The sequence below is a fragment of the Rhincodon typus genome, chromosome 15 (assembly GCF_021869965.1).
Source record: "Rhincodon typus isolate 14 chromosome 15, sRhiTyp1.1, whole genome shotgun sequence".
Lineage (NCBI taxonomy): Eukaryota > Metazoa > Chordata > Chondrichthyes > Orectolobiformes > Rhincodontidae > Rhincodon > Rhincodon typus.
The window spans coordinates 7,420,892-7,443,504 of NC_063346.1; the positions used below are offsets into that span (position 1 = coordinate 7,420,892).

Sequence of the window (22,613 nt, forward strand, 5' to 3'; positions counted from 1 at the left end):
GGTGGTTGCCCGATATGGAGACAGAGAGGTCCAGGAAGGGGAGAGAGGTGTTAGAGATGGTCCAGGTAAACTTAAGGTTGGGGTGGAAGGTGTTAGTGAAGTGGATGAACTGTTCGAGCTCCTCGTGGGAGCACGAGGCGGCGCCGATACAGTCATCAATGTAACGGAGGAGGAGGTGGGGTTTAGGGCCGGCGTAGGTACGGAAGAGGGATTGTTCCACGTAACCTACAAAGAGGCAGGCGTAGCTTGGGCCCATGCGGGTACCCATGGCTACCCCCTTTGTCTGTCGGAAGTGGGAGGAATTGAAAGAGAAGTTGTTGAGTGTGAGGACGAGTTCGGCTAAGCGGATGAGGGTATCAGTGGAGGGGGACTGGTTGGGCCTGCGGGACAGGAAGAAGCGGAGGGCCTTAAGGCCATCTGCATGGGGAATGCAGGTGTAGAGGGACTGGACGTCCATGGTAAAGATGAGGTGTTGGGGACCGGGGAATTGGAAGTTCTGGAGGAGGTGGAGGGCGTGGGTGGTGTCACGGCATAGGTAGGAAGTTCCTGGACCAAGGGGGAGAAAATGGAGTCTAGATAGTTGGAGATCAGTTCGGTGGGGCAGGAGCAGGTGGAGACAATGGGTCGACCAGGGCATTCAGGTTTGTGGATTTTGGGAAGGAGATACAAGCGGGCAGTGCGAGGTTGGGGAACGATGAGGTTGGAGGCCGTGGGTGGGAGGTCACCTGAGGTGATGAGGTTGTGGATGGTTTGCGAGATGATGGTTTGGTGCTCAGGGGTGGGGTCATGATCAAGGGGGCGGTAGGAGGAGGTGTCAGAGAGTTGGCGTCCGGCCTCGGCGATGTAGAGGTCAGTGTGTCATACTACAACTGCGCCTCCCTTGTCCGCGGGTTTTATGGTGAGGTTGGGATTGGAGCGGAGGGATCGGAGGGCTGCACGTTCTGCGGGGGAGAGGTTGGAGTGGGTGAGAGGGGTGGAGAGGTTGAGGCGATTGATGTCTCGACGGCAGTTGGAGATGAAGCGGTCGAGGGAGGGTAGGAGGCCTTGGGGTGGTGTCCAGGAGGAGGGGGTGTGTTGGAAGCGGGAGAAGGGGTCAGTAGAGGGAGGGTTAGGTTCACGGTTAAAGAAGTAAGCGTGGAGGCGGAGGCGGCGGAAAAACTGCTCTATGTCCAAGCGTGAGCGGTATTCGTTGATCTGTGGGTGGAGGGGGACAAAGGTGAGCCCTTTACTGAGGACTGACCGTTCGTCCTCAGTAAGGGGTAGGTCTGGAGGGATGTAAGGATGAGTTAGGGTTAGTGTTAATGTTAGGGTTAGGGTTAGAGTTAGGATTTGGGTTCGGGTTGAGATCAAGTTCGGGTTAGGGAGTCTCATGTAGGCCAGACCAGGTAAGGATAGCAGTGGCCATTGCCTAAAGGACAATAGTGAACCAGATGGGTTTTTACAGCAATTAATGGCGGCTACATCATTCCCATTCGGCCAATTTTTATTTATTGAATTAAATATTGAATTAAAGCATCTGCCATGCTGGAATTCAAACCCAGAATATTAACCTGCAGTTCTGGGTTACTAGGCCAGTAACAGTGTTTATGGGTCACCACTTCCCACACAGGGTTTTAGGAGATCATCAGGTCTTGATTTATGTAGCTAAAGAAATGCAGTTTTTATTTCCTTCCTGTGCTGGCTCAGTAGATAAGAATGTACCTGAACATGCTAACATATAAAGATAAGAAGTGTTTGATTTATAAACAAGTGTATCATTGTTGATTGTAAATTCGAGCTTTGATTAAAGTAAGTTTCAAGTGTCTGTGTATTTTTCAGCATGTCTCTGTAGCCCCATGGCAAATAGGCTGCCAAAATTGACACAGTTGGCATTAATTTGTTGGCAACTTCATACTTAAATGAAGGACAGGCAAATCAAAGGCTGCAAACATTATTGTTATGCGATAGAACGTGTCCTTTGGAGACAAAATTGAGTTGAATCATATGTGTGAAATGAGAGAGTTCTGCATTAAAATAGGTCCAGCTCTGAGACTGATGCAAAATTCCCAATAGCAAAAATAAGCCCTGTTTACAATCTTGTCTTCTGACATTTTTTTTATCCTCTTGCAACTAACTAGCTCAATGGATAGCACTCATAATTAATAATGAACACATAATTAAGGCCAGTGACAGATTGAACGAGTGCCACAGCATCATTATTTAGTGATAAATGCTAGCCTTGTCAGTTGTTTGGTCAATAATGTGAAGCTCGGTGTCCTAAGTGATCATAGGATCTATCAAAGCGGCCTTCTAGATTCTTTTTCAAAGGGAGCAGTTTGCCTGTGAAATGGAGCTTGTTTCTCTGTAGAGTAGCTGAGAGATTACATAATTGAGCTAATAACATTAAAGTCATGGGTGCAAATCTCATCAAGGTCAACTGAGATGCTGAATTCAATAAATTGGTGAGCTAAAAGTTTAAATATGCTGGATTCCTGTAAAAATACAAAGTACAAACACTATATTTTTCAGGGAATTTAATTTGCCTGGATCTATGTAACTATAGTCTCATATGTACCACATTGTTGCCTACATTTACCCACTGATATGCCCTACCACATTACTCAATTCCAGAGACAAATGACAATTGAATTTGGAAGCAGGAGCTAGTCATCTGATCCATCAAGCCCTATTCCACCATTCAAGAAGATAATCACATCAAACCCACTTTTTACTTTGGTCCTTCGCCCAAAAATATATCAGCTCTAGTCTTAAATTTTCTCTTTGTTTTCTGGGATGAAGATGTCTATGTTTGTCATCTGGACTATTTAGTAGGGTTCTATGAGTTTATGCAAGGAGTCCTCATTTTACATCTGCTTCTTTTACATTAAAGTTGCTTTTATTTTTGTCCTCTCTCCTCATTTAAAGTTTCATTCCCATTTTAAGAGCCTGTGTTTTCTGGTTGCTTCTCATGTCATTGCTTCTCTAATGTGAGTCACATCATCATGTCATCATTGAGGCCCCATTGTGTTTGAGCCTTGCAGTCAAAGCTCATTGTTTTCTCAAACAGTTCACTTTTCGGGTACTGAGAAAAACTGCATTTTTATTCTTTGTTTTCTTAATTTTCTCTTTTGTTTGTACCCGTACTAGTAAAGGAACTGCTCTGGACTTAATTTTCTAAACTATATATATTGTTCTATATTGTACCCTGTAGTACTTTACTTGTAGAGATACAATAGTTAAGGAACTTAAACCACAACTGAACTGCACATTTCCTCAGGTCATCTCTGTTCTAAGCCTGCTTTCTTTGCTGAAGGTTTCTCTTGTTACACTTCACTGGGACAACACATTGGAGTTTCAAGACATTCTTGCTGCAGGACCAGCCTGGCACAGTTGTCACCCTCTCAACATGATGTGACTATTTGGCAGGCCAGCTCAGGAGACCATCTCAGTATTTGGCATTTTGTCCTGCCATCTGATCTCCAGAAGCTTCCAAAGGCAGCTCAAGTGAAAGCTGTTGAGTGTCTTGGCATGACACTGGTATCCAGTCTAAGTGTCTCACACATACAGCAGAATAGAGAAGACCATTTCATCACAGACTTTCAGTTTGATGGGCTAGCATTGCTCCTGTTTACACTCAGGCTCATTTTCAATGTTTGCTGAAGGCTACCGTTGCTTTGGCAATTATTGCATGTGTCTCATGGTCACTAAAAGGCAGTTGAAGCGATTGTGCTCCTGAGATAAATGAATGTATCCACTGCTGACAGGTTCTGACCACGGACCTTGGGTTCAAGATGGAGGCCTCCTGGAGTAGGCTGGTCTATTATTGATTTTTCTTTGTGATGATCCTGAGGCGACACATCTTAAATGCATCAGAGAACATGTTCATGTCACATTGCATGTACTCGCAGTACCTACACGATCGTTAGCAAACTGGAAGCCATGAAGTATGTCCTTGGTCTTTAGCTGGAATCATTTCAGATTGAGCAGCTATTGTATTGCCTGCCTGGTGCTAAGGTAAGGGACATCATGAACCAGTTTGAAATGATACTGGAGTGGAAGGGGAAGGACCCAACTGTTATGGTCCATGTTGAGACCAACAACATAGGCTAGAGCAGGCAAGAGGTCCTGTTTGGGGAATATCAGAAATTAGAAACAAAATTAAAGAGCACACTTCAAAGATTACAATCTCTGGATTATTACCTGAGCCATGTGCAAATTGGCAAAGAGATAAGAATATTAGGGAAGTAAACACATTTCCAAAGGAGTGATGTGGGCAAGAGGGGTTCCATTTGGGGGACTTTGGTATCAGTGTTAGGACAGGAAGGAACCTTATCATTGGGATGGGCTCCACCTGAACTTGATCTGGGACCAGGATCCCAACGAAAGTCTAAATAGGGAGATCACAGGGACTTTAAACTAGTAAATAGGCATAGGGCTTGGGAGAAGTCAAAACAGTTTCAGAAACAAGTTATAGGACAGGGAGTAAGTAAACAATCAGGAACCCTACTTCAGCTATGCGAGGTGATTGTAAAACTATAGGATCTGTATTGATTTAACCAAAAGAGAGAAACGATAAACAGGTGAATAATGCATCAGTGCTGAGGAGCAGGTTACAGTGTATGATCCAAATAAGAGTTCTATACAGGAACGCACAGGAGGGTAAAGAATAAATTAAATGAACTGCAGGTGCAAATTCAAGCTGGAGATTATGATATAGTAGCCATTTCTGAGACGTGGTAGCAGGATGATCGGAATTGAAAACTAAATATCCAGGTGCTAAGGTTTACAGGACAGACAGAGAAAGTGGTAGAGGAGGTGGAGCAGCATTATTGATGAGAAACAAAATTACTTCAATGGTGAGAGAGGATATAATGAGGGGAAAACATTCAGTGGAGACTGTTTGGGTGGAACTGAGGAACAGTAAAGGTCCTAAACTGTAACAGGCGTTGTGTAGAGATCTCCCAGTAACAGTTCTGAAGTGCTGGATAGTATAAATGCAGAAATTAAGGAAATGTGTACCAAAGGCACGGTAGTATCAACGGGGAACTTAACTTTAAGCCAGATTAAGTGATGCAAACAAGCACCTGTCAGAAAGTTAGGGCATTTCTGGAGTGTATCTGGAATAATTTCCTACAAAAATATGTCCTGAATGCAACAAGGGGACAGGCAGTATTGGATAAATTAATGAACCAGATTTAATTCTTAATTTGAATTGATTGTGCTTGAACATTTATCATGTAGTGTGATCACAACATGATTGAATTCAGTGAAACTTTGTCTCAGTCTTTACAGTAGAAAGAGAGGATAGCAGGACGGAAGCCCTGAGGAAATTAATGGTGGATCGGGGACAGGGACTGAATAGGCATTGGTAATTAGGAAGTTAGTGGATCTAAAGGCAGACAAATACCCAGGACTTAATCGTTTCTGTCTGAGGGTGTTAAAGGAAGTACGGGAGTAGATTGCAGATGCCCTGGCTATAGGTTTCTTAAGTTCCCTAGATTCAAGAGTTGTCCTTCTGGCATGGAAAATATGTCAGTCCAGGTTTGAGAAGAATGAAAGTGGAACACCAGGGAATTACAAGCTGAACATCTTGAAAATTTTCTGTTAATCAGGGGGAGCCAGCATGGATTCATGAAGACTTTGTCATGCCTGATGTACTTCCTTCAATTTTTTGAAGAGGTGACTATGGTAGTGGGCAGGGGAATGTCTATGGATATTGGTTATATGGACTTGCAGAAGGCATTTGATAAAGTCCCACATAAGGGATTGTTAACTAAGGCAGAAGTCCACAGAACTAATGGCAAATCACTGACAGAACTGTAAAATCTGTTGAGTAGTAGGCGACAGAAAGTAGGGATAATGGGTAGACACTCAAATTGGCAGGATATGACCAACAGTGCCCCGCAAGGATCTGTATTAGGGCCTCAATGATTCACATTATTTACTAACAACTTGGATAAAGGCATAGAATGTCATATATCCAAATTTGATGATGGCACAAAGTTAGGCAGCATTGTAGATAGTGCAGAAGATAGCATAAAATAACAAAGGGATATCGATCAACTCAGCGAATGGACAAAAATGTGGCAGATGAATTTCTAGGTAAAAACGTGTGAGCTTATCTATTTTGATCTGGGAAAATAAAGGATAGATTAGGATACTGTCTATTTGGTTTGAAGTTAAATACAACAGATTTTGAAAATAACATGGGGGTTTTAGGCACATAGATCTTTAAAATGCCATAAACATTGGCCCAAAATAATCAAAAAAAAATTAATGGAATGCTGTCGTTTATATCTAGAGGACTGGAGTACAAGGATGCAGAAGTTATGCTGCAGTTACACAAACCCTGAAGAAATGTGAATGGATCTGTGCACCACACCTTAAGAAGGATAGATTGCTTTGGAGGGAGTACAACATAGGTTTACAAGAATGATACCTGGAATTCAGGGGTTAACTTGTGAGGAGAGATTATACAAATTTGGCCTGTTTTCTCTAGTATTTAGAGTGTTCAGGAGTGATCTGATTGAAGTCTTCAAGATATAAACAGGAAAAGTAAAATAGATAAACTATTTTGACTGGTTAGGGATTATAAAACTCAGGGGACATTGTAGAAAAATTAGGATCAAACCATTCAGGAGAGATGAAAGGAAGCACATCTACATACAAAGGGTAGTGGATATTTGGAACACTCTCCGCAAATGGCATTTGATGCTAGATCAGTTGTTTAGTTTTAAATCTGAGATAGATTTTGTTAAGCAAAGATGTGAAGAGATATGGACCAAAGGCAGGTAAATGGAGTTAGACCACAGATCAGCAATGATCTCATTGAATGGTGGAACAAGCTGAAGGGGCTGAATGGCCTAATCACCATAGCCCTTGCTTCCCTTACATAAAGACAGCTTATCTCTCTCTGTCTTAAATACACTGAATGACTTGGTTTCCACAACCTTCTGTGGCAATGAGTTCCACAGATTCACCACCCTCTGGCTGAGGAAATTCCTCCTCATCTCAGTTCCAAAGGGCCATCCCTTCATTTTGAGGCTTTACTCTCTGGTCCTACTCTCTCCTACTGGTGGAAATATCTTCTTCACACCCAGTGTTTCCAGACCTATCAATATTCTGTAAATTTCAGTGAGAACCCGTGGATCAATTAGGACTGGAGCTGAGCAGAAAGTGGGGGTCTCATAGAAGCCTATAAATTTCTAACAGGACGAGACAGGGTAAATGTGGAAAGGATGTTCCCAATGATAGGAGAATCCAGAACATTGGGTCACCGTCCAAGGATACAGAGTGGCCCATTTAGGATTGAGATAAAGAGAAATTACATCATCCAAAAAGTGGTGAGCCTATGGAATTCTCTGCTGTAGAAAAATAGTTGATGCCAAAACATTAAATGTTTTCAGGGAGGAATTAGGGTGAAATGGATCAAATGGTATTGGGAGAAAGTGTGAACAGGGTAATGAGTTGGGTGATTAGTGATTATTGAATGGTAGAGCAGGCTTGAAGGGCTGAATGGCCTATTCCTGCTCCCATTTTCTATGTTTCCAATTCTTTATGCAGAGAAGGAAATTGCATCGTAATATTGAGAAAAAAAGAACATTTTTTAACACTCGTTCTCCATTCCTTCTCTAGTTGCATACGGATCTCGACCTAGCAAATAGAAATGTGAAGTACATCCTGTCGGGCGAAGGTGCTGGGACAATCTTCATGATCAATGACAAGACAGGAGACATTCATGCCATGAAGAGACTTGACCGTGAGGAGAAGGCCGAGTACACGCTGACTGCACAGGCCATTGACCGGGACACCGACAAACCTCTAGAGCCGCCATCTGAGTTCACCATCAAGGTTCAAGACATCAACGACAATGCCCCTGAATTTCCAGATGAACCTTACCACGTGACAGTGCCAGAGATGTCCTCTGTGGGTGAGTGTGTGCACAGTTCTCCAGTTCATGTACCGCAAAGTAAAATCACCTTTGTGTCTTTTCATTCCTTCTCCATGGTGGTTAACACAGTCATAAATAGTACTTTTCACAGACTTGAGCCTGTTTCAAAATACCACTGTTCACCAAATCCCATTTACCCAATTCTTACCTGTTTATGCTCACTGATCCACATTATCTCCTGTAATATTTTAGTTTTAAGTGTCCCATATTCCATATCAAATCCTTCCATGGCTTGCCTCCCTCCTCCTTCGATACCTGTAACCCCCTCCAACACCACAAATTAGAAACATAGAAAATTGGAGCAGGAGCAGGCCATTCAGCCCTTCGAGTCAGTTCAACAATTCAATCCGTTCATGGCCAAAAATCCAACTCATCCCATATTTCCACTTTCTCCTTATACCCTTTCATTCTTTTCAACCCCAGAAAGATACCTAACATTATTTAACTTCTCGAAAACATTCAATGTTTTAATCTCAACTGCTTTCAGTGGTAAGAAACTCCACTCTCTGCATGGAGATCTTTCTTCACATCTCAATCCTAAAAGCTCTACATCATATCCCTAGACAGCGACCCCCTGGTTCTTTACTGCCCAATCTCAGGAACATCCTTGCTGTGTTTACCCTATCAAGTCCTGTTCGAATTTTACAGGTTTCTTTGCAATTCTCCTTCATTCCTCTAAACACCACTGAATGTAGTCTTAGCTGATGCGATCTTTCTTCATACATCAATCTTGCTATCCCAAGACTCCAAGATCGAAATCTCCAAGATCCTGGGCTCTGCCAATTCTTACCTTTTCTGCATCTTCATTATTCCATTGGCAGTCCTGCCATCACTTGTTTAGCCTTAAGATCTTGATTTCCCTTTATGTCTGTCTACCTCTGCCTCTCCCACTTTTCCTTTCAGATGTTCTTCAAAATTTATCTCGCTGCTCAAGCTTTTTCTTACTCGTTTTCACATTTTGTGTGACAGTGTCCCTGAGAGGTGCCTTAAGATCTTTCCCAGCTCTAAAGGTTCTTTATTAATGCAGGTTTCTTTTGTTAAAAGATGGGGTAATTTAAATGATTTTATTTTTTATTCATTCATTCATTCACTAGCACAGATCAGTATGACTCTTTGCTAGTTACAGGTTGTCATCCTGAAAATGCACTCTTTATCACATCTCTGTCTTCAATTAATTGCCAAAAATCTTTCCATGCTAATATACAACTCCCCGGACTATAGCCTTTTATCATACAAAGTAGCCTCTGTGCAGGATCCTATCAAACACCATTTGGAAATCCAAATCTTCTACATATACTAATCCCCTTTCTTTATCCTGCTTCTTACTTCCTCAATGAATTGTAATAAATTTCTCAGACATGATTCCCCATCATGAAGCCATGCTGATTCTGTTTTATTTTAATGTATTTTTAAATGTTATTACATACTTTTTAATAGACAGTGACATTTTCCCCATGATAGATGTCCAACCGAACAGACCTATATTTGCCTGATTTCTGTCTCCCTCCCTTTTTGAATAAGGGTGTTACCTTTATAGGTTCTTCCATTCTTCTGGGACTTTTCCCATCATTGGCAGGAAATGTCCACTAGTTCCCAGACTGATCAGCAATTTATTGTTGGCCGAAGTTCCATTCAGACATACCCACTGGCTTCAGCTTGTTTGTAATTAGACCTTTCCCTATTGCTGGAACAAACAGCTGTGTAAACAATACTTACAATGAGTGTCTTGCTTTTAGAATGTACAATAATCCTTCAACAATAATTGGCTGTTGAAATAGTCTTTTTACCATTATAGTCCATGATCAAATATACAGAAAAATGAAAAGGTACAACCTTTAAAGATTACTTGGAAGTTGCAGATCTAGATAGGTAGAGAAAAGAAAAGATCTTTGAAGAGAACTATTACAAACAATGATGTCCTATTTCTGACTCTTCAATATTTGTGTAAAAGATTGTAATATTTCATAATAACGTAGAATCTCTACAGTGTGGAAGCAGGCCATACAGCCTATTGAGTCCACACCAACCCTCCGAAAAGCATCCCACTCAGACCGAACTCCCTACCTATCACTTTAACCTTGCATTTCCCATGGCTAATCCACCCAGCCTGCACATCCCTAGACACTATGGGCAATGTAGCATGGCCAATCCAACTAACATGCACCTCTTTGGACTGTGGCAGGAAACTAGAGCCCCTGGAGAAAGCCCACGCAGACACAGGGAGAATGTTCAAACTCCACATGGACAGTCACCGGAAGGTGGAATGGAAAATGAATCCTTGACGCTGTGAAGCAGCAGTGCTAACCACTGAGACACTGTGCCACCCCTGTGTACTGTTACCGATGAGGGATGGAGGTGCAATGGGATTGGTGATCCATGGTAAAAAGGGAGGGCAGGAAGCTGGAAAGTGTTTGCAGTGATAGAGGGCATCGGAAGAGTCAGGAAGTAGGTCAGAACAGATTGAATAAGGGGAGAATGTATTGTTGAAAGAGGGCCAGAAATAAAAGTTCTGAACAGGGAAAGGCTAACTATTGCAAGAAAATATACAGTTTGGCCCAAGTGAACTGGGAGAAACACCTCGCAGATGAAACTGTGCCTGAGCAATGGGATGCATTCATGGAGGAAATAGTGAGAGTACCAAGCAAATATATTCCAGTGGAAGCAGAGGTGGGTTCAAGTGTGGAGAACCCTAAATGCTAAGGGACATATAGTTTAGGATTAAGGGGAAAAAAGAAGCTTATGACAGATTCAAAGCACCCAATATAGCAGAGCACCTTGTGAAATATAAAGAGGGCAGGGGGATCTTAAAAGGGAAATTAGGAAAGATAAGAGAATCCATGAGAAGGTATTGGCAGATAGAATAAAAGGAAATCCAAAGAGGTTTTTAAATACTAGGGGAAGAATATGATCACTAGGGACTGCACACATAATCTGTGTGGGGACCAGAGATGTGGACACAGTCCTCAATGGATACTTTGTGTCAGTCTTCATAGTGGAAAAGGACAATCCAATATAGATTTCAAGGTGGAGGCCTGGGAAATATTAGAAGAAATTAACATTGAGAGGGAGGACATAATAGAAGGCTTATCCACTAAAAGTGGATAAAACCATAGGCCCAGATGAAATATATCCCAGGAAGTTGAGGGAGGCAAGGGAAGAGATATCAGGGGCCCAGGAGGTAATTATTCAATCCTCTCTTGTCTCAGATGAGGTGCCAAAGGAATGAAGGGCTGCTCATATGTCCCATTGTTAAGAAAAGGAAGGAAGGGATAGACCTGAAATTACAAGCTAGTCATTTTAAACCTGATAATGAAGAAGTTCTTAGAAAGAATTCTGAGGAACAGAATATATCTGCACTTGGAGAGACATATATTAATCAGGGATAGTCAGCTTAGATTAAATGAAAGCTGTGTTTGACAAATATGATTGATTTTCTTTTTGAGGAGCTAACAAGAAATGTTGATTATAATTGCTGATTTGTTGTTGTCTACATAGACTATAGAAAGGATTTTTATGAGGTCCCTCATGACTGAACTGGTCCAGAATGTAAGAACCTGTGGGAAATGAAGCAAATTACATATTAGATTAAAAATTGGCTGAGAGACAAGAAACAGAGAGTGACGATAGAGGGATGTTTCTCTGACTGGAAGTCTGTTTCCAGTGGGGTTCTTCAGGGCTCAGTGCAGGTGGCTTTGTTGTTTGTGGTGTACGTGAATGATTTAGACTTAAATTTAGGAGATAGGATTAAAGTGTTGGTTGATTGTACAAAACTTGGTAGAGTGATAGAGACAAGGATAAGGATAACCTGCAGAAGACTATCAATGGACTGGTCAGATAGGCAGAAGAGTGGCAAGTGGAATTGACCTGGAAGAGTGTAGGTTATGCACTGGGAGTAGGCTAACAGGCAATAATTAAACTTTGAATGTTAAGACCCTGAAAAGTACTGAAGATCAGAGGGATCCTTGCTGTACATCATCAGTGCTCGCTGAAGGTAGCAGGGCAGGTCGATAAGATGCTAAGAAGGTATACAGGATACTTGCCTTTACAAGCCAAGGCATAGAATATAAGGGCAAGGAGGTTATGGCAGAACTGTACAAAACACTGATTAGATGTCAACTGGAGTACTGCATGCAGCTCTTTTCACCGCAATGAAGAAAGGATGTGTTTGAGCTTGAGAGGGTACAAAGTAAATTTACCAGCATGCTGCCTCGGCTGAATGGTTTGAGTTATGAGACAAGTTTAGATAGACTGGGGTTGTTTTCCTTGGAATAATGAAGATTGAGTGGAGACCTGATAGAGGTACATGAGGTTGTGAAGGACATGGTCAGGGTGGATAGGAAAGCAATTTTTCCATTATCAGTGGGATCACTAAACTAGCAGCACAGATTTACGGTAAAAAGTAGAAAGCTAAGTGGAGAGTTGGTGAGAATATTTTTTTCCGGGGTCTGGATCTCACCGTTCGAAAAGGTGGTTGAATCAGAAAGTCTTGTAATATTTAAACAGCATTTTGATACACACTTTGCCTTGCCACAGGGATGGAGGGCTATAAGCCAAGAGCTGGAAATGGGATGAGTGTGGTCAGATTTTTGTTAACCAGCATGGACACAATGGGCCGAATGACCTCTTCCTTTCCTGTAAACATCTGAGTCCATGTGTAAGTTGGTGGGGCAGGAGAAGCATGAAACACTGGGTCTAATTGGAGCATCCCACTCTGGATCTTGGGAAGAAAATGGAAGCAGGCTGTTTGGGGTAGGAGATAAAGATCTTGAAGGTCAAGAAAGGAGGTGAAGGCAGTGACAGTCCACGAGCTGATAGTTTAAAGCTCGATCATAAGGTTGGTGTTCAGGGGCTGGTGGGAGGAAGTGTCAGAGAGTTAGCATGTGGTTAGGTAGAGGTCAGCATGCCAGATAACAACAGAGTTGATGACACTATTAGGTTGGACCTGAGAAACACAGTGCAACAAGGGAGCAAGTGAGAGGAGCAGAGCACTTGATGCGGCTAGTGTAATTTCAGTTCTTTTCTTTCATTCGTTTATGGGATGTGAGCACCATCTCTAATTGCCCAGGGGGCAGTTAAGAGTCAACTACGTTGATGTGGGTCTGGAGTCACATTAAGGCCAGACCAGGTAAGGATGGTAGTTTATTTCCCTAAAGATATTTAGTCATCCAGATGAGTTTTTACGACAATTGACAATGCACAATGCTTCCATTTTCACCATTAGGCTCTTTAATTCAGGTTTTCACTGAATTCAAATTCTACCATTTGCCATGGTGGGATTCAAACCTGGGTCTCCAGAACATTGCCTGGATTTCTGGATTAACAGTCCAGTGATAACAACACTAGGCCATCACCTACAAATGGGAAATGAAAAGATCTAGAAAGACAAGAGGGAGGGGAGAACTGTAGATGATAAAGGAGTGTGGTAGAGGAGTGTGGTAGACCGGAGGGGGGAAAGCTCCTGGCCAAAGGAATAGGTAGAAAGGTAAAGCAGTTAAAGAAGAGGTTTCAATCGTTTTCCTTGTGGAAAGGAAATGAACTGAGGGAGGTGAAAATTCACAAGTTTCTGGTAGAGAATTTTCAGGAAGGATGATTCATGAGAGTGGGTGAATGAAAGTCAGGTGGATGGAGGTATAATTCCAATGTGGTAGGAGGCTTAAAAAATGGATCAGCCTAGCCAATATCTCTTTCCTTGGCATTCAAAACTCAATACACATAAAAGCCTTACAACAGCAGCCCTTCATACTTCTGTCTGGGCTGGCTTTGAAAGTATCTCACAGATGGAGACACAGTCATTTTGCTCAGGAAACCTCCTGATCCATTCTAATGCACAATCAAAAAATAAACAGGAAGATGCTTTATGTAAAAATGATCATGACCCCAATGAGTTTTGCGATGATTGCATCCTTGCATCAAAAAATCAGTTTAATGCAGTGCCTGACCTTTTTAAGGAATGAGTATCTTGCTGTAAAAACATATGTCACATTATTTTTCACTGTGCAGTCAACCGTGTAACACTCACAGGCTCTTTACTGTTTTAATTATCTACACAAACTCTCTCCTGCCAACAGTACCCTGGCCTGGAAGTTGTCCTCTAGCTGTAAATATTGACTGTAATTTTGCTATGGTTGTACAAATCACTGGGAGCTGAAATAATTCTTTTTAATCATTTCTAATCTTCCGCCAAAATGATTGCAGGCAGACGTTTTAGCCTGTGGATTTTCCTGTTTTAGAAGTGTTTATTGAAATTGCAACCCACAGTTCTTTGGCAAAGCTCTCCAGCAGTGCGAAAAAGAAAATTATCTCAAACATGTACAGCATGAGCTGTAATAAACAATCGCTCTAAATCTTGTTTTCATTCTATTTTCCCCTCTTTGTCTCCTGGCATCTTGTAATCTTTCCCTCATTGTCTCCTTCCTCTTACTGTCTCTTTCACAAGTCTGCTTTCTTCTCCATCTTCTCTCTCATGTTTATTTTCTCTTTCATGTCCTGTCTTTCTTCATCCCACTGTAATGTCATTAGCCCGCCGTTTCGGAATTCTCTCTTTAAATTTCTCTGCCTACATCTTCTGACATCTCTTAAAGACTTTTACTTTGGAGCACGTTATTGATTACGTGTCCTAATATTTCCTGATTTAGCTTGGTCAATATTTTTGTCCATGGATGCTTTACTACAATAAAGGTACTGGTTGAATGCAAGTTGTCATTTATTTCATACCCACCCTCTGTCTTAGTCCTTCTTTACCTAACGTCCGATTAATTTTTCCTCCATCCCTCTCTCCTTTCTCTGTTCTGTAAGCTCCTGGCAAGAACTTGTCAATAAAGTCTCTTAACTCCCCAGAGTGGAACTTGAACTTGTTTCTGGTCCAGCAATTGGGATGCTGACATTGCACTGCAAGACCTCCTGCTCATTCTCAGTTTCCCTGCAGGCCAATGCAACCCCGAGTGGTTTTTACTATGTGCTGTTCACATAAGAGTGATTCAAGGCATGTCCCTGTTGCTTCATTGAAGTGGCTGTTATATGTTTAATATATGACACTTTGTACCTAAAATCACAGAGGGAATCATTGACAAAGGAGACAGGAGGGAGGACGATTACAGAACAGCCTTTAGATTCGGCAGCCCCTCACAACACTTTCACTGTGACTTTTACTGGTGAATGTGAACAAATTAAAATCATTAAATAGTCAATATTTAATTAAGTTTCTACTGTTACACAGTTTGTATTGTGTGCTACAAACCCTTATAGATTTGTCAGTCTATAACACACAAACAAAGCCCCAACCAATATTTATACTGGCGGCAAAGGTGAAAGGACTGCCTTGAAAAGTGCTTTAGCATCTTTTTAATATTATATCAAAAACTATTCATTTCCAGGAGACAACAAACATGCTGCACTTTTTAACTGAGGTTATAGTGACAACAGTCCAGCCAATTGATCCAGGCTAGCAATAAAATGTCGTAGCTTCAGGGGGATAAAACACCCAGTCGCAAAATAAACGTTTGCATGTTGAGCTTTACAATATCAGTTTCTCTGTTACCACTAAATAATTTGTTTGATAGCCAAGTTCTGGTTTTATCAGCGTTCCCATCGTCATATTTTCCAGCGCCTTTCTTTCATTTCCTGTTCCTTGTGTGTTGAGTGAACTCGGGTAATTGAAGTTGTGACTAGAAGCAATACATGAACCTCAGTGTCCTTGGACAAAGGAGGGGAAACTCATTCACAATGCTCCTCTTGATGGAGGGACGTGTACTCTGCGAATGTCAGACAAAAGAGAGGTTGACCAAGGTTGAACGGTTCATTATTCTGAAACAATCTGGCAGTGCAGAGCTCTGACACTCATGGGGCAATTCTCCAATGGTTCTCTTTCAACAATACACTATTACTCTCTCCCTTTAAGGCAGCAAGACATTTCCAGGGATCTCATTGGTTGACGTATATGCACAAAGGAACATGAGAATTTGGGCAGATGATTCACAATTTACTCAAAGAAATAGGTAGGTGTCGAGGAGGTTCATAACTGGGGAAGGATAAAGTAAGAAGGAGATATTTGCTTAGCATTCAAATGTATGGTTAGCTTCAGGATCTACTGGCAATGATAAGGCAGAACAAAGAGGAGGCCATTTAATTCTTCCAACCTGTTCCACTATCCAATTAAATCGCAACAGATTGCAAGTCCAATTACTTGTCTTTATTTCATTTTCTTTTTAAATTAATTCATCCATGGGATGTGGGCACTACTTAAGAATGCTACCACTGCACGACAAGAGACTTCATCTTTTCCTATCATTATCTAACAAAAGGAGTTGAATATTTAACTTGTGACAGCTCTGCAGAGGACAGAGTTGCAAAATTCCTTGTGTTGTAATTTGAACATTGCATCTCCATGTGGATTTTCCCGTCTGATTAAATATTTTCTCTCTGAATGTGCTACTGAATCCTTTATCATTTTAAGCATCTTGCATAGATCAACCACACAATCATCTAAATTAATGGACATGGAAGCAGATAATGAAAGTAATAAATAGTAGTGAACAGATCCCAAACTGGAATGTGAAGACTGAAACTGGACACAAATCCTTTTCTTGATAATGGATTTATTCACAAGATGCAGCATTACATTTTACCAAACCAACGTCCCAGTGGTCTCTATTCATTAACTTTAAATGTAACTTATCAAACCAAAATAGAGCCGTATTCAGATGAGAAAGTATCTTGAAGGAGCGTTGTAACAAAAAGTCAAAATCTCAAAGGAAGCCTTCTTTAATTTCACAAGTTAAGTTTCATTTTGAGGACGGTTTATCTTTGTAAGACTTCTAGGTATTGAATTAAATCATGCGCTATGCCTATGCGTCTTAACCATAAAATTAACATGCAATTAACAATCAGTAGAAATATGTTGGAAGAGTGCAGAGTATAAATTAGTCATTTGGGGTCTTGTAACACAATGGTGGTGTCCCTACATCTGATCCAGGAGGCCTAGATTCAAATCCGACCTGCTCTCGAGGTGTGTGAACAGGTTGGTTAAAATATCTAAGGAATGATCAGGGAGCTTCTCATCCAGTGTCACAACAACTGAGATTCCAGGAGAAAAAGGTGCTGGCTGAAGACAAGATGCTTCAGCAAGGTGTCTGCCTTTTCAGCTACATTCAAGTTCAGTAATAGAGAAATCAGAGTTAATATTTCAGGTCAAGTGAACCTTCCACAGACCTGCAGTGACCGAAACGTTAACTCTGCTTTCTCTCCACAGATGCTGCCAGACCTGCTGAGCTTATTCAGCAATTTCAGTTTTCGTTTCTGATTCACAGCATCTGCAGTTCTTTTGATTTTTAACATAACATTAGGACTTGACAGAATTGTGGATGTAACAACCCACAAGCTGCATCTTCTAACAGCCACACTGAAGATATTTAGAACAATGAAGTGATCTTACATACATTACTGAAGCTAAGCTCCCAACTTCACAAGCTTTCACAAGCCACCAGCATTGAAAAGTGCTTTACGGAGATTAAACAAATGACTTATTTGTCTGATAGATGTAGTGCTTTGAAAAATATGTGCATGCTTCAGCAAAGCACTCAAATTTTATCACCCAACTGGTTGTCCAGCTATTCTGCTGTTTCCCTCTTTGTCAGCTGGCACTCAGTCGGTCACACATTTGCTTTTAAGATCAGGTGGCTGGGAATTAAAACGAAACAAAGAACTGTGCATGCTGGAGATTGGAAACAAAAACAGAAATTGCTGGAGAAACTCAGCTGGTCTGGTAGCATCTATGGGAAGAAAGCATTGTTAATATTTTGAGCCCAGTGACTCTTTATCATAACTGCTAACATCTAGGGAAAAGGTGGTATTTATATTCAAGTGAAGTTGGGATGGGCGGCGGAGGGAAGTAATTTATCTTTCCATTTACCCCCTCTCTCCTCTTTATCGAAGACCCCAGACACACCTTCTAGGTGAAGCAGCACTTTACCTGCACTTCGCTTAATCTAGTGACTGTTCATAATGTGGTCTCCGCTGTATTGGGGAGATGAAACGCAGATTGGGTGATTGCCTCACAGAGCACTTATACTCTCTCCATGAAAATGACCTGGAGCTTTCAGTTGCCTGCCACATGACCATGTTCCCCAGCCAACATCTCTGTCTCAGGCCTGCTGCAGTGCTCCAACGAAGCTCAGCACAAGCTTGAAGAATATTTCATTTTCCGCTTGGGGACACTGCAGCCTCTAGAACCCAACATTGAGTTCAATATCTTTAGAGCCTGATTCTGTCCGTCCATGTTTTGTAACCACCCACATACCCGGTCCTGTTATGACATGGGCTGATTTTAGCACAGTCACCCATTCTCACATACTCCTAAACCCACTGCTGCATCATGTGGTTTGCAGTCAGTAAAGTACGCCCAGTTTCTCCTACTCTTAGCTCTGATTATCACTTATTCAGCTTTTCTTCTGTTTTGGCCTACTACCTCAAATCTCCTTGTATACCGACCCCTTTTATACCTCTCTGTCTCTCTGGGCTCTATCTCCACCTATGTGCTTACCTCTTCCTATCCACACGCACCCCTCCTCCAATTTCAGTTTCAGATAAATACGAGTTTCTCCCAGCTGCCATCAGTTGTGATGAAGAGGCACAGGACTCCAAACAATAACTCTGCTTTACAGATGCTATCAGAACTGCTGAGTTTCTTTGGCAATTTCTACTTTTAGTGGAAATTATTGTCCTTGTCCTGAGACTTGAGCAGAGCATCTCAGGGAGCTTTCCAGTAGTGAGGATATCCTGCACCTTCAGAGGAACTGGTAGTTCAAATGTTTTATTAAACTGAGTCCCTGACTGCTCTGTCTCTCTCTATCTATCTATCGACTGAATAGAGAGGAATGTTTAGCGACATTTTGGTCAAAAACCAAGACTTGGTGATTTCAGAATGTCCTAAAATCTCCTCACAGCCAATGAAGAATTTTTTAAAATATCGTCAGTCTCTGTTGCAATATGGAAAGCACCACAGCCAATGTATATTCAGCACGAATGGATAAACAGCAATGAATTAAATGGCCAGATAATCTGTTTATGATGCTGTTAATTGAGGATTACCTAGTGGCCAAAACGCTGGGGAGAGCTCCACTTTCTTTGAAAAGTGTTGTTCAGCAAAGGTTTGCAAAGATGTTACCAGGGTTGGAGGGTTTGAACTGTAGGGAAAGGCCGAATAGGCTGGGGCTATCTTTCCTGGAGTGTCGAAGGCTGAGGGGTGACCTTATAGAGGTTTATAAAATCATGAGGGGCATGGATAGGGTGAATAGACAAGGTCTTTTCCCCAGGGTGGCGAGTCCAGAACTAAAGGGCATGGGTTTAAAGTGAGAGGGGAAAGATTTAAAAGGTGTCTAAGAGGCAACTTTCTAATGCAGAGGGTGGTGCATTTATGGAATGAGCTGCCAGAAGAAGTGGTGGAGGCTTCTACAATTATAACACTTAAAAGGTATCTAGATGAGTACATGAGTAGGAAGGGTTTAGAGGGATATGGGCTAAATGCTGGCAAATCAGACTAGATTTATCTAGGATATCTAGTTAGCATGGACGAGTTAGACCGAAGGGTCTGTTTCAGTGATGTCGACCTCTATGATTCCCTGACTGTAAGTTTTGATATCACACTGTGTGGGCAGACAGGAATTAGGTAGAGAGTGCAGTTGCTGGCCCTTGAACCATGGTGTGGTACCATCATGACACAATTAGAAAAGGACCTAAAGAGGTGCAGAGCTACGTTAAAACAAAATGGGATCTTAGGTTAAGTATCTCATGCCAGTTTCTCTGATTCTGTCCAGGAGGATTCTTGATTTCTTTAGAGCCAGCATGATAACAAAAACAGCTTGCATTTGTTTACAACCAGATTTATCCCCCAGCATTGGTATTTTTGACAAATTTAATTTTAAGGTAGGGCCCATGACAGTATTTTCTAAGATGACCATTGCTGGCACCTTGTGGTATTTGCCACCTCTATTAGTATGTGATTATTAGGGTGAGGGCTACCTGAAGTAGCTCGCTGCCACCAATCCTCCGTTGCCTTTCCTTGGGCCTATTTAATGATTAGTGATAGAGGATACACCATCACAGAGTACCTACAGGAGGGGTACGGTTCTTACATAGCAAGTTGGTTTATTGCTTGACAGTAATAAATACAATGAAACTCAACCAGATGCAATTAGCAGGCTGTGTTTGCTGACACCCTGTAGCATGCAAACCCTCTGAAATCAAGAATAATAAAAACATAATAAACCTTTAAAAATGAAAAAAAAGAAACATATGTATGAGTGAAGAGAAAAAAAAAATCTGCTAATTAAAGTACATTTTTAAATTTTAAAAATCAGCTTTATAGTGCACATTTAAAAATAAACTCGGGGGTGAGCATGCACAGTCAGAATTTATCACCGGATAGCATCTCCTACTAATGATCTTATGATCTTAGGGAGAAGTACAGATTTATCTGCACCCTCGGAAAGTGAGAGGAGAACACCTTGTCTCCACCCACAGACTGGGTGAGACATCAATGGAGCCAACGTAATATGAACATTAACTCCATTAGAACCGTTGCCTTATACAACAATGGGTAGATCATACAAAGGCTGTTCAAAGAATGTACTCAATAGGTCCACTATTCTTTTCAGAATCAATGTTCCTTTTTTAAAGTGACGGCAAAAGATGGACAATAAGACCTGGCCCAGACAGTGACATCCACATCCCATGAGTGAATAATTAAAGAAGTTGATTTCTTTCTTTGTTGAAGCTTCAGGTTTTGCTGGCAGAGATTATTTGGACATGGAAATAGAACTCATAGCACAGAAACAGACCACGTCATATAACTCGTGTTTAAAGAGCCTCTTGGCTCTTTACATTCTTCATCTCACCCTATCCACATGTCCAACTACTGCCTTTCCGCTCATGAACATACCCAGCTTCTCCTCAAGAGGAATAACATTGACTTTGTCAAAACTGGGTTGCACGAGGTGGATTGAATTTGCAAAGAGCCAACATAGAACGAGATGGGCTGAAAGGCCCCATTCGGAGCTGCATCCATTCTCTGATTCCACTTGCAGTTGATTACAGCTTTGAGAGGAGTTTGCATGCCTGATGTATCCAGGGTCACTCATTTCCCATACATGCCAGGTCTATTGCATCAAAAGTTTATTTGCTTATGTTCTGAGAGATCAACAGAAGACCAAATAATCCCTCAGATATCAGAGCGGAGCTGCCTACAGTTCAGGAAAAATGAGATTCACGTGTCAATAAGCTATAAATAATGGCCCAGAGTTTGTGATCATAGAGTCATACAGCACAGAAAAGGACCTTCGGCCCACTGAGTCTGCATTTACAATAACTTCCACTAAAGGCATACTAATCCCAATTTCCTGCACTTGACCTATATCCTTCAATGTTATAAAAATTGCAAGAACTGTGGATGTTGTAAATCAGAAACAAAAACAGAATTTGCTGGAAAAGCTCAGCTGGTCTGGCAGCATCTGTGGAGAGAAATCAGAGTTAACATTTTGGGTTGAGTAACCCTTCCTCAGAACCAACCCTTCCTTGAATGTTACGATATTTCGACCTTGTAAGGTTTCCGGCCTCCCCTACCTTCCCAGGCAGCGCATTCCAGATTCCCACCACCCTCTGGGTGAAAGAATCTTTTCTCAAATCCCCTCTGAATCTCCTGCCCCTAACTCTAAAACTATGCCCCCTCGTGATTGATCCCTCAACTGAGGGGAACAGCTGCTCTCTATTCACCTTGTCCATACCCTTCATAATCTTGCACACCTCAGTCATGTCTCCCCCTCAGCCTTCTCTGTTCTAAAGAAAACAATCCAAGTCTCTCCTTATAGGTCAGACATATAAAGTTGGCCCATGACATTAGCAATAAATGGATCTCCGCAAGAATTTGCCGTGGTCCTGGGCGGTCAATGTTTTGAAGGATTCCCTTCAGGAGCAGTTTTCCGGGAGACCCCAGTAACACAGGCAAAAACCATCAGACACAATGGTTGTGGCATAAATAACAGTCACTGAACCACACAATATGATAGAGCAAAGCTGCTGCAGTGGTATAAAGGTGTTGGAGAAGCACATGTTTGGTGGGTGCAATTAATTTTACAAAATTAAAAGCATAAATATTTTCAAGAACTACAGCAATATCGATTTGATGAATCACGTTAAAATTGATCTTTGAAAACTCTGATTGATCATGCTAAAGGAAAACAAGGAATTCACTTTTTTAACAAGACTTACCAGATCTTTAAAAGGTTTCATGTGAAGAATTGTTTTAAAAAATCAATCTGCTCTAACTTTTAAAATGGTGTAGACCTACTCATTAAGTATTCTCCAATTGAATAAATGGCCCTTAAGCCTGAAAATGCAGGAATATTTAAAAGTTTCGGGTCAAGTGACCTTTCCTCAGAATCATCAGTTTGGAAAATGTCGGTTTATATGCAGAAGACAGGGAGGAGGCATAAGGAGTAAACATTAGGTGGGGATAGAGCGCAAAGGGAGAGAACAGCAGTTGAACAGACATAGGAGTGGATAACGATCTGGCTAGGAGGATGAATAGCTGTTTATGGGAACTGTTAGTGGTTAAGAGTGGGTGGTTTGTAACAGCAGACTATGAGGTAACAAGAGATAACAAGATGTAGAGCTGGATGAACACAGCAGGCCA

At 41.6% G+C, this 22,613-nt stretch overlaps 1 protein-coding gene across 1 annotated transcript in view; it reads left to right on the top strand.

Moving 5' to 3' along the window:
• Positions 1-22,613, top strand: part of cdh8 (cadherin 8) — a 220,649-nt gene that overhangs the window by 50,124 nt on the left and 147,912 nt on the right. Inside the window, exon 2 of the mRNA XM_048605765.1 lies at positions 7,615-7,909. Coding sequence (XP_048461722.1) covers positions 7,615-7,909 — 295 coding nt within the window. The remainder of the gene's footprint in view (positions 1-7,614; positions 7,910-22,613) is intronic.